This window comes from Anoplophora glabripennis, unplaced genomic scaffold (assembly GCF_000390285.2).
Source record: "Anoplophora glabripennis isolate ALB-LARVAE unplaced genomic scaffold, Agla_2.0 scaffold48, whole genome shotgun sequence".
Lineage (NCBI taxonomy): Eukaryota > Metazoa > Arthropoda > Insecta > Coleoptera > Cerambycidae > Anoplophora > Anoplophora glabripennis.
Window position 1 is genome coordinate 870,010 of NW_019416270.1, and position 13,229 is coordinate 883,238.

General features: G+C 34.0%; 2 protein-coding genes across 2 annotated transcripts in view; one reads left to right on the forward strand and one right to left on the reverse strand.

Annotated features, from left to right (window-relative positions):
- Positions 1 to 5,576, forward strand: part of LOC108904978 (EF-hand domain-containing family member C2-like) — a 24,044-nt gene extending 18,468 nt beyond the window's left edge. The window contains exons 9-13 of the mRNA XM_018707719.1: positions 1,227 to 1,351; positions 1,450 to 1,563; positions 1,782 to 1,961; positions 2,408 to 2,510; positions 5,347 to 5,576. Of these exons, the coding sequence (XP_018563235.1) occupies positions 1,227 to 1,351; positions 1,450 to 1,563; positions 1,782 to 1,961; positions 2,408 to 2,510; positions 5,347 to 5,493 (669 nt within the window). The 3' untranslated portion in view covers positions 5,494 to 5,576. The remainder of the gene's footprint in view (positions 1 to 1,226; positions 1,352 to 1,449; positions 1,564 to 1,781; positions 1,962 to 2,407; positions 2,511 to 5,346) is intronic.
- LOC108904979 (succinate dehydrogenase [ubiquinone] iron-sulfur subunit-like) lies at positions 5,500 to 10,682 on the reverse strand. The gene is made up of 7 exons (XM_018707720.1): positions 10,564 to 10,682; positions 10,371 to 10,495; positions 10,131 to 10,312; positions 9,934 to 10,077; positions 9,229 to 9,418; positions 5,764 to 6,003; positions 5,500 to 5,699 (listed from the first exon to the last, which is right to left on the reverse strand). The coding sequence occupies exons 2-7, from the start codon at positions 10,413 to 10,415 to the stop codon at positions 5,547 to 5,549; spliced, it is 954 nt and encodes a 317-aa protein (XP_018563236.1). The 5' UTR covers positions 10,416 to 10,495; positions 10,564 to 10,682; the 3' UTR covers positions 5,500 to 5,546.
- Positions 10,683 to 13,229: the final 2,547 nt, after the last annotated feature.

Here is a 13,229-nt window from a genome sequence, read left to right on the forward strand (position 1 = left end):
GATGACGATGAACATGTGGATATATTTTCTGGTTTTTGTTGCGGCAAGTACAATGACTGTTCCGTAGGAACATTATTTATATGAATATTTTCCTTACTAGAACTGTCTGATCTATAAAAATTAAATAAAAAGGTAAACGGGTACTGGGTAACTTTTACTTGTATATTTTAATCAATAAAAAAGTTATTTTACCTGCTATAAGTAGAAGCTATTACTGGAATAGCTGTCTCTCGCAAATACTTTATACCTGATGGCATTGTCAGAAAATCATTAATCGCAAAATGATAAAAACAAACAAAAATGTTGTCGGTAATATTGACATTATCTAGGGAGAGCTTCCACAAGTTTCTTCGTTCCAGATTCTTAGGAAATCTAAAAAATACAGGTATTACTCATAATATACTTATAATATTACGGAACAGGAAAAAATAAGTTGAACAATTAAAAAATATATCATTTTAATAATTTAGATAATGATTTAGTCACTGTAATTAAGTACTAAATGTAAAACACCCTTATGTAATTCCTCAAACGTCGCCCATGTTGCTTGTTTACTTACTTGTGGAAAGACCGCTGCTCGCCCTTTTTAAATAACACTTTACAAATAACACACTTTCTAACCATGTCTAAATAAATGTCCATATATAAAAACTACACAACAATAAGACGAAAATGACACACTAAACACAAATAAACTCAAATACGTTAATAGCGGCTACACACTTATCCTTTGACAGCTGTCATCGACAATCATCGAAATGCGGACGTAGGCGTGAATATAAATTCGACCAATAGAAATTTGTGTCTCCTGAAGATTTGATTTATTTATGTACATTCGCAAACAAATACATCCAAAGCTCCTTCTAGTGGTTACAATTCGTTGGATATATGTTCATACATTATTTCAGATCTAGACACAACTTTAGAAATCTCGAGAAAAAGAAAACAAATATTGCACGTAATTTACATGAGTGACATTTTACCCATCTTATCCTTCTTCTTTTGGCCTTCTATCTAGAAAAAAAAAATTAGTACCTATAACTGAAGTTTTAGAATATTTTCTTGCAATCTCAAAGAAATCTATGTACGTACGTATGTTTTATATGGAATACCCCGTATATCTGTAATTTTTTAATTTTCAGCGTATCCAAGGAATATTTCAATATTGAAATACCTAAAACTGGTATTAATTCTGATAAACTACAACATTTATTTATAATTTCCAGTATCCCAAGGCCAACATAAAACTAATTATGGAAAAGGTAAAAGAAAAGCTCAAGCCAATATACAAAGATTTCGTTGCGGAAAACATTCCGACAGAAACACCCGTTATATCTTACGAAAAATTAAGGTAAACTTTTACTGTTAGTCTGTGAATTTATTCTCATTACAGAAAAGTGTGAACAATTTATCATTTACTGTATTTATTTTTTCCATATACGATTACAGGAGCAAGCTTTGCCAAATTATGGGAAGCGATTTCACAGAGCACGAAATGATTACAATAGCCAGAGCTTTTTCGGCGACTTGTTATAAAGAACGGTACGACAGATCAAAGATAAGGTAAGACCTCGTTCAATCTTAACCTAGTTATTTGTCATTCAGAAGGGATCCAAAATGGCGTTTTGATTATCGATTTAAAGAATGTCCTCCAAAATAAATGCATTTATTCAGATAGACAATTGTGTATAAGACATTCATAACACATATCTTGTATTGAGTTATATTTTCCCTCAATGTTTTTGAAGTTTTTGATATACTTTTCAATTTATAAATTTTAGAGCGTTAGCTTTGACAGAACTAAAGAGGTACTTGTGGGACGATCTAGACCGATTAAGAGAATATTTCTTGCAAAGGGATGCAGACAGGACGGGGAAGCTCAGCAAACAGGAATGTTATACGATTCTAAGAGGCTGTCGACTGCCTTTTGATAAACAGTTATTGGAAAGAATATTTGAAGTGTAAGTACTATATGAGAGTAAGATAGGTACAATTCGTATAATACTTGTTGAGATAGAATTCCTAGAAAAGAATCTCGGAACTGCTGTAACAATTTACCGTGACAGGGGCGTACCTTGAAATTTCATTTGGAAAAATTGTCTTAAAATAATTATACACGTTAAAAACTCTTACTAGACTAGAAATTAAATTCCTTTATTTTATTTTCACGCCCTTGTAACTGCAAAACACAGTATGCACTGCAAGCTGCTACGGTGAATGGCACGCCGCCAATGTCTTTCTACCTCGGGTGTCGAATGCGGTTAATTACAAGAAAGTGACGCAGGGAACTTCTTGGAATTATATCTTAAGAAATATCGCACGGACTGTATTTAATACTTGTGGTTTATTCTTCTATCAAAGAGAAAGAGAAAAAAGTACAGAAAACATAAACTACATATTTTTACAGGATACAAAAAGACGAACAGTGCAATTTGTATTATGAGGATATTCTAAATTTCTTAGACAGGAATTATTGCCCAATGCCGGATGTCCCACCAATTAATATAAAGGTAAACATTACATTAGAACTTTCCTGAAAAAAGAACTCGAAATAGATAAGCATTTCGTTGACAGCTGCAACTGTCATAAAGTGTGAATACGTCTCCATACTTATTAGCTTGGAATAGGAAATGTGGGAAACTTGCAATAAGTTAATCAGTAATTTACAAACTGTATGTTTAAAAAAATGTGTAAAAGAGGAACTCGTATCAACATATATTCGAAAAGCTTTGTTTCCAAGATACAAATTTTTGTAAAATTCTGTTTGTGGTACAGGACCTTACCTATTTATACAGAATATGAATGTGATGATGATAAATGATAATTCAGTGATTTTTGAGAAATACCTACTTCTACGATACTAATACCAAAAAAATCAGCATTTTCTGAAAAAGCAAGGTAAATTACATAGAAAATGTACTTTTGTCTCCCTTCCATAAGGCGCACTCTATTTAAGAAAATTGCAAAATATGATTATAACGGCCTTTCTGATGTCAACACATATTATCGGTAGATCACTTTTGAATGTTGTACAGGTTGTCTCAAATTCGATAGTATGGGCCTACTGTGAAGATACAAAAAATTTAAATAAAATTTGGGACACGTGGTGTTAAATGAGATGAGGTAAGCTCCGTGTTCAATCGAAAATATTATCTTTAGGATTTGATAGAAATGACTAATGACTTCATCAATTATATTTTTTTCAGAAACATACTCAAATTTTTTTCCTGTTAAAAAGTTCTCTTTTTTCTTATAAACTTTTATTAGAGATGTATTACTTCCCGCTTAAAAGTTATAAATAAGCAATATTGTCCTGAAGAGTCTCCAAAGAAATACCACCTAAAAATCACATAAGCGGAGGAAGGATCAAGTAGTTGTTGGAAAATAATTGAATGATCGTTGTTTAAAGTGCATAAATATGATGAATAAATAAGAGGATTAAACTCGATACTTCTTTAATACAGTTAAAACAAAAGGTGATGATAACGATAACTAAACATAAAAAATGAGGCAAACGCTTTCATACTACATACATATTACAATCTATTCTTTATATATCCTCTCATTTCAATACACATATCTTCGCCTGACTTCTTTGTTGACTGCGTTTATTTACATCTCGCCGTTTAACTCATTAGAAGCATTTGTGATATTTTTTTCTTTCAAATGATGAATATCTCGCGAACGTGTTTTGTAAACTTTATTTTTTAAAACCCCTCATAAAAAAAATCGAAGGGTGTTAGATCTGGTAACTTTCCTGACTTTGTGGGGTGGAGCCCTGTCGTGCTGAAACCATAGGTTTCTCCTTACCTGCAAATACACATTCTCCAGAAGTGCAGGAAGTACTTCTTACTTCTTGTAGGAAATTTAGATAACTCACGCTGTTCAATGTATGTTCCTAAAAATAAGGCCCAATTAAATGCCTACCGATGATGCCACAAAATACATTTACTCCAAAATGGCCTTGGTTTTGGAGTGAATTTACAATGTGGGGATGTTCAATGGACTAGTAGTGTTCGTTGCGCCTGTTTGGCAAGCCATTACTGACAAACCGACTTTCGTATGTCCAAAGAATGTACCGATCAACAGTTTCTATTAGAGTTATAAAATTAAGTCTGTTTTCAATGTGACGCTCAGGCAAATACTCCAAATTGTGAATTTTGTAGTCATGATACCCATTGGTCTTTAAAATTCGTTGAACGGCTGATTTCGTGGATTTTGTTCGAAATACTGTAACAGTTTAGCTGTATTAACATTGTTTCTTACCCTTCGATCAATTATTTGATTTTTCCGAACAGAAAATGCATCTTCATTTTGTCGCAAAGTCGCTTCCAATCTTGTAAAGGTGCTATGATCAGATCTTCTTGAATTTTTTTGTGACTCGCTAAAATTGGCAACATATCAACTTTTTCTGAATGAGAAAACATTTTGTAAGCACAAAAGTTATACGTTTGAAGTTTATGCACTTTAAACAACGAACATTCAATTATTTTCCAACGACTACTTGATCTTTCCACCGCTAATGTGATTTTTAGGTGGTATTTCTTTTGAGACTCTTTATAGGACGATATTGCTTATAACTTTTAAACGGGAAGTAATACTGAAAAATTTCTCTAATAAAAGTTTATTAAAAAAAAAAAGCTTTTTAACAGGAAAAAAAATTGGGTATTTTTCTGGAAAAAATATTTGATTAGTCGTTTCTGTAAAAAATAATACTTCGGATTGAAAATGGAGCTCACCTCATCCCATTTAACACCACATGTCCCAAATTTTATTTAATTTTTTTGCATCCCCATAGTAGGTCCATACTATCGAGTTTTGAGACATTGAGATGAAAAAAAGTTTCCACAATTTCGTTTCATACGGAGAGGAAGGCAAATGAAATTGGGAGTTTTATTATTTTTATTTTATGGAAGCTCTACATTATCTGGCCGTAGACCATACCAATGTATTCTATAGTACCTTAATCTTGTGACTGTAGCGCATTCGCGATTATGGGAGTTATAGTGCATTGGGGTCATGAATTCGAATGATTTTCCAGTCACTAACTACTACTCAAGTAAGTTTGAAATCTCGAAAATCGCTTTTTAGAGAAATGTCTTTATGTAGTTAAAATACGAACTGATCCGGCGACTCTGACTTTAGATTCGGATTCAGTGGTCTGATCTAAAACAGCTCAATTTTTTTGTGGCGCTATGTTATCATCAGTAAGAACTTTACGTTTTGCGAGAATGTACAACATTTACTCTGAGAGACGATATCAGCTTCGCGATCTTATCTATCTCTTCTTACATTTATGACTTTAACCTAAGTAATAACTAATGTATATTTTTTTATTATTTCTAGTACGACTTGTGGTGGGGTTCCGAAAAAACGCCAAAGGCAGGGTCTTTGATAGACTGGTGTCAGTTTAATAAATATTTGGATCTTGAAGATACATTTAAAGAAGTCATTGAAGAAAACACATTAAAGGCGCTTGAACAAAATTCATAATCAACATATTTTGCAATGTATATATTTAAAAAAAATGAAATAAATAAATATGTTTATGACTTCGACGAACATTTGTCTTCGTCCTCAACCTTACAGGCCTTCTCAGGTTCAGCTGGTGCTGCTCCGTCCATGTCCGGTTTGTTTTTCTTTTTGAATCCACCAACCAAAAGCCTCAGATTGGCGATAGCTACCCCTGGAGCTAACCTCTGAAATAGATAATAGGAGTCATATAATAAAACATGTCGTGGATACACAAATGGTTGCATTTACTTTTGGACAGCAACTGGTGCAGTTGTTAATTTGGTGGCATCTGTATATATTATAATAATTGGTTAGTTGTTTTATTCTATCTGCCGTAGCGTGATCTCTGGAGTCCATGATCCATCTGTAGGCATGCAGCAAGGCTGCGGGACCCAAGAAGTCATTAGGCTTTTTGGTGTGACCGTGCCACCAGTACTCAGGACAGGAAGTGGCACAACAGGCACATAAAATGCATTCTATATAACCATCCTAAAGAGAAAAATTCATAAAATATTTGTATATATGTTCACGGTATACGGCTAGTAGATTATAATTGCATTGGAAAGGAAAGAAAGTGTTAAGCTAGACCACCACTAGAGTTCGAGGACACGCATTCGTGTAACAGAACCGGACTTAGAGCTTAGTAATGTACGATATTTGTTGAGATAGAATTCCAAGAAGACTCCTGCGTCATTTTCTGATACTGAAATAACTGTTCAACACCTACTACCGGATGTCTCAAAATTCGTAAGATTTAAAGTTTGCGCCATTTATGCGGTAAAGTGCCACCAACACGTTATAGCTTATAGCTCAGGGTTATTAAAAATGGAGCGCTATGAAAGAACAACGCGTTTTCATTGTTGAGCAATATTTTAAATAATGAAGGTTCAGCAGCTGCAGTTCGCGATTTTCGTACAAAATATGATCGGAATAGTGATTTAGCTCCATCAACTGTGAAGGGATAAATTGAAAAATTATGGAAACTTGATCAATTAGTGATATAAAACACTCTGGCCGTTCTTCAACAAGTCGTTCAACACAAAACATCGAAGCAGTTCCTGAAAGTGTTGTTGAGAGTCCAGAAACATCTATTCGGCACCGTGGTCACGAATTGTACATTTCAAGAAGTTCTCTACAGCGTATTATCACGAAAGATCTGCATCTTTCTGCTTACCAAGTTCAATTGACTCAAAAACTGAAACCTACTGACCATGCAGAGCGAAGAGAGTTCGTTGAATGGATTGTGGTACAAGTGAATGCTGATTTTTCAAAGAAAATCACTTCAGCGATGATCCACGAGTGGCTGCTGAGAAACAAATGCATCCACAATGTGTCACTGTTTGGTGCGGATTCTGGGATGAAAGCATCATCGGATCATTTTTCTTCGTAAATGCGCTTGGTTAGACAATAATAGTTAATGGTGCTCGCTATTGCGATATGATAATCCAGTTTTTTGTGCCTAAATTGTAAGATATGAATGTAGATGACGTATAGTTTCAACAAGACATTGTCACATGCCATACAGCTCAGATCACGATTTAACCCCGTTGGACTTTTTTATTTCAGCCGCATTTATACAAAACGGTCATAGAAAATTTTAACAAAAGAGTGCATATGTGACAGCAAAGCCGTGGAGGCCATTTACCCGATATGCCATTCCATACATAGCCTTATAGGTACTGTATATTTTATGAATCAATAATAAATTTACAATTTTGAATTAAAAACCTGTGTTCTCCATCAAAATTACTTCTTGCGTGAATTTTGGGACACCCTTTATTAGCTTTGTTCCTAGATCAATCAAAAACAGTTCTCAACGCATGGACACTTCGATATAATGCTTATACTCGTACAGGGTGTTCCGAAATTCATGCAACAAAATTTGGCCATAGATTCTTAAGACAAATTTAGGGGACCCGTATTGTTTCTTTTTGCCAACTGGCCCCCTCTTTCGGAGTTACAGCCACCTGAAATCTGCCCCTAAGAAGTCTTTTTTATATCTTAAAACCATGTTGTACGAGAATCATTAAATTTGGTACATAGGGGTTTTATGACCTGTGGAATTTCACAGTGCTACGCTTTTTGGCGAGAAACCCCCTTAAGACACTTTTTCGTGGGCCCCCTTGTCTTTGGAACCAGAAAAATTTGGTCGCAAATTTAATTTTTATTTTAAATTATTAGTTACCTAGAAAGGAATTGAATTTAGAAACTTTTTTGTTTCTTGATATTTGTTTCGTAAAACGCAATGTTTTTCAGGAAAATTGCGAATCACGATATATATTCGATCACATTTTGACATTTTTCTCAAAAACATTGCGTTTTACGAAAAAAGTATAAAGAGACAAAAAGTTTCTAAATTTAATGGCCTTCTAGTGCACTAACAATTTTTAAGTAATTTAAATATGAGATCAAATTTTTTTGGCTCCAAAGACAAGGGGAGCCACGAAAATTTGTCTTAAGGAGGTTCTCCGCCAAAAAACGTAGCACCATCAGATTCCACATGTTATAAAACCCCTGTGTACCAAATTTAGTGATTCTCGTACAGCAGGGTTCTGAAATATAAAAAAAGATTATTCTTAGGGGCGGACTTCAGGGGACTGTAACTCCGAAAGAGGGGGCCACTTGGCAAAAATAAAAAATACGGGTCCCCTAAATTTATCTTAAGAATCTGTGTCCAAATTTTGTTGCATGAATTTCGGGACACCCTGTATAAGGTTCAAAATTTACTGTTTCGAAGCAAATGCGATTACTTCTGACTAGGTTTGTCAGAGAGAGCCACAATTCAATGGCGTGCCAAGCGGGTCAACCAAGACATGCGTGAGCCGCTGCTTCAGAATGCTTTTCACGTTCACGTCAAGTTAGTATACTGTTGTCTTTATTTTCGTGCGGATGTTGCGTAATTAATTCCTATCCGTTGGTGTTTATGGTGGTGTATTGTAGACAATTTAATTTTTCATAAATAATGCGTACTCATTTAGGACAGCCATACTTCTAATTGTTGGAAACTAATTCTAACGCACTAGGAACAAAGCTTAACATATTTGATGGTACACAACAGTATCAGCTAAACAGTGTGTTCAGCTTTTCATGCTAACGCTCCGTAAATACATCTAAGATTACGGAATCAGATTAAACTATTTTTTATGGGTTGGGCCCTGAAAGGTCATCATTTGACAACTATTGACTTCCTGTTGCCACGAACGTTTAGTCTACTGTAATTTTTATATGAGTGGGTGCATTTTTTCATAAAAAAATTGTTCTTTTTTAATACTCCTACAATTAATAGTTGTGTATCAAATATAAAAATATATCTATTGATAATTTTTCTTCGCGCAGATAAATTTTTTAAAAAATAGAAAATAAAACCTTGTGATGCGTATCTAGGACGCAATTAAATCAAACGTGAAATGCCTTAGAACGTCCCTCAACAAAATTGTTGTGTGCTAAATTTGAAGAAAAATATCTATTGGCTATTTTTCTAGGCACCACCGCCGGTAGACGTTAAATGCTAAATAAAACTTTGTGATATGTATCTATGATGCTATGAAATCATTAGAATTCTATGCCCCCCAAGCAAAATAGTTGAGTACCAAATTTTAAGCAAAATTATCTATTGGTTATAACATAAAAGTTACGTCATTAATAGAAACTTTATATTGTTACTGTTATCGGATTATTCGTCGTTAGTATTAAATTTCAATTTACGAATATTACCAATGATTCTCTGTCCTTTATGCTTTGGAGATACTGCGTCGTTCCCGGTTGTTCTTTAGATTTTCGTATCAGATAAGGTTTAATTCTACTGTGTTGCTCGAGAAATTTGTTAAAATCCACCACTAAATCTTTGATGACGTACATATGCGGTAGAGGGTATATTTTAGTCGTTCCTTTGGGCTTAATTTTACTGCAACATAAAAGAAATAATATAAAAAATCCTCATAAAAAATAAAAAATTATAAGAGGCTGAAATCTATAGCATCACGTTGTCCAACATTAAAGAACTTCGTGCCTGAAGTAAAAATTAGAAACAGAATTTTCTTTTATTTTTTGCAACTATATAAAAGTGCTTTATAAATTGTACCATGGACAAGTAGGTAATGATTCCAAAATTGTTTTTAAAACTAATATTTTGAATTAAGTGTTACGACCGTACCAATGCCAAAAACCAACGTACCCGTGCCAAAATTCAAAGAAATTTCTTGCAAGTTCTTGCTTGCAGTTCAAAAATGCATATAAAGGTTTAGAAGTCTTTTTTGGATGGTACAGTACAGAAATACACAGTTTTAAAAACTTACTAAAAAATTAAGTAAAATTGTTGTTAATTGTACTGATAATCCAATATTTAACACTTGTATGTTCGTATAAATAATGTATAAATGACATTATACATACATCAATACTGAAAAATTAAATACTCACTAAAGACAAGCAAGTCTATTTATTCCATCAATGTTCATTCCGCAAGATCCACATATGCCTTCCCTACAAGACCTTCTGTATGTTAAGGATGAATCTTGTTCCGATTTAATTTTATTCAGAGCATCCAATATCATGGGTCTACAACTATTTTAAAACATTATTATATCACTTTAACACTCATAACTTTTTCCACTTACTCATTTAAATCAATTGTGTACGTTTGCATAGTTGGCTTCTTGCCCTTATCTTCTGGATTATATCTGTATATTTTAAATTTTTTTAATTTAGGTTTTTTGGGCGCTGCTGGTGCCGACGCCGCCGCTTTTTTATTCTCACATTCAAGTTTTTTCTTTGAAGCATCTCCATAGAATCTTTTTGACTAAAAATTAAATTGTTAATAGTACCTAGCATATCGTTTAATTGTAATATATTTTTACCAATATATTCCTCCAGAACGAAATCCTTGAACTAATTAAATTCATACTTTGTTAAAAATGACAAATTTGTGGAATATTTTGGAACATTAAACGTCATTTTGTCATTTCTGTCTACCACAAGTGTGCTGTAAAACATAATAACAGTACTTAGTACTACAAAAACTTACATAACCTGCATTCAAAGACTCAATACCTATGTTGTATAACGAAGTGGCAGGGATAGTAAGCTACTAAACCCCTTTTCAAAAAATTATATTACATTAATGTCTACAGTGATGCAATGGATTGTATAAAACTGTTATTATGGCTTAATTATCCATTGCAACTCGTACCAATTACACGAATTACTATAGGGACTACGGACTAGAGACTAGAGCATAAATATGTGTTAATATTTCCACAAATAACACCTATTCATTCTACGGACATGCTGTGGTTGGTTTCTTTGGGTATTCTATACAGGGTGTTCAGTTACAGAGACCGACAAAAAAATTTAAAATTTTAAGGTATATCTGACAAATCCGGTAAGCTATTTTTTTATAATTTGACATGGAGTACTCTTCATGTATTAACGCGGACCACTACCAGATATAATTTAATGAATGTACAAATAACCAGTGGCGCGCAAACTGCATCCTTGGAGACCCTTTATAAGCAGTAAATGTTACGTCACTGTATAAAGCAGAAATTATTACAACAATTTTGAAACTTTCAAGGATTTTTAAGTTCAACAGGTTTTCTTGTTGCATATCGCTAAAATAATGTACAGTTCCTGATAAAAAATTGATTTCAATTTTCTACTACATCAATCAGTTGCGTACAGTCGAGTATTTGGGCAATTCTATAGTCTAATTAAACTTCACACTTTTTCTGAATTTGTTTCTAAATATTTTTTTATGATTTAAACCGACTTATGAAACAGTCGATGTCTCATGAGATATTCCATGAACTAACATAAGTATTTAGACACCTATACAGGGTGTCCGGAAACTAAACCGACAAATGAAGATAGCAAATTCTAGGGATGATTTCATATTGATAAATCGTTTTATCCAAAAATGCTTCCTACGGGAGGTAGGGCTCTTTGAAAATGGACCTTTGACATTTTTTTAATTATTGTTCAGATCGCTTTTTATCTAGAAGTATCAATCTTAGATTATGGTGTTAACTCTTATACATTAGTAAGAAAAAAGTAAACATTTGAAAAAATAATTGTTTTATACATTATATGGTAATTACTTATGTGTATTACTTATTACTTAATTAATTATGTGGTAATTACGTACAATATTAAAAGAAATTGTTTTCTGTAGAATCATTAGAATCATATTTGGAGCAGTTGAATATCAATGTCATTATTCTTTGACTGAATATCAGACTGCTGAGTCAAAAGTTGTATTGCTTCTGGCGAAAATGTCTTAATCTTTTTATTGGTAGCTTCTCTAAATTAGATATACCATATAAATCAGAGATGCCATCATGAGATATAAAAAAATATATTGCATTGTTTTAACTCGATTGCGTTTTCGTCCGAAATCAGCTCTAATTTGTGTATATATTTATTTCACGATTCTTATGTTTTTTCGGACATTTGGCCATTGGTAATAACGCAGATGCTATTGTTGTGAGTTTTCGTAAGTTAATTGCTCATTTGATAACATGACCCCACATTGAGCGCCATGTTGCAGGTTTTAGTTAATCTGACTAATTTATGGAGGAATTAACCTATCTTCATACCCCCTCAGCATGTTTATAGGGTCATAAAACCTTATAATGGGTTTGGAAGGGTCATTTTGACCTGGGTCCGTTTTCACATTTGATGCTATGAAGTTGGATACCTGATCGCTGATGAGGGGGTTTCCAATTATCTCATTTACTTGCCTCTTCACGTAAGACCTGGAGATCGTGAACACAGGGAGCTAAGATTTACGTTCCTTTCTCTATAGTGAGTTCAATCTGCCTCGGATGCTCTAATTATTTATTGTTATGAGCTAAGACTGACTATAGACACTTCCTTTGTTGTAAACAGGTGAGTTTTTTTATTTAAAATGTTTTGTGTGTAACTAGTTTTCGTCTGAACTCTGTATATGGTTACACAATGTTTGTTTAGCACTGTCGGGTCTGATACCCTAGTGTTTGAATATCGCTGCCTAAGGACTAAAGTTCGATAGTGTACAGCCACCTTACAGTGCCTGTCCGTTAAGTTTAAACATCTTTTTGTGTGAGAGTGAGAGCTAAAGTTTTGCGAATGGAAGCCTAAGAGCTCATTTTGTAGGCCATGTGCTCGATTTGATAATGAATTTTTTAGAGAATTTATAACTATGTTTTTTAAAGATGTGAAGATGCAAAATGAGAAAATTCAATCGAGTACATGCTCTGGTCAGGTTACCGTACCTGGTTAATAACTGCAGAAAACCAGACGTTTGGACACCAATTGAGTGGAAACTTCTGGTTAGCCTGCTCAGTTCAGTGCGAACAGCCGAGCTGAGCGGACGTGCTTGTTTGTGAGGTGAAGTGATTGCAACGAGCAAAATCTACCTGCCTTTATTAAGGCTACCTGGAAAGAATCCCTTTCTTTCCTTTTAATCACCGACCTAATCCCCGGCTAAGCATAGAGGCCGTCGGCATCTTTGTTCAGGTACCTGTCCCGGGGTTATGCCCAGGTAAGTTTTAACTTATTTATCAGTTATTTGCATTACTTTAAAATACATTTCTTTAAAATTGCGACCCCCGACAAACAATATACCAGACAGACAAATACACCAAAAGACACGTACGCCCCCGTAAGGGGGCATCCCCACACGACTAACACTTACACACCCACCCACCCACACACACACGAAGAAGCAATCCTACAAG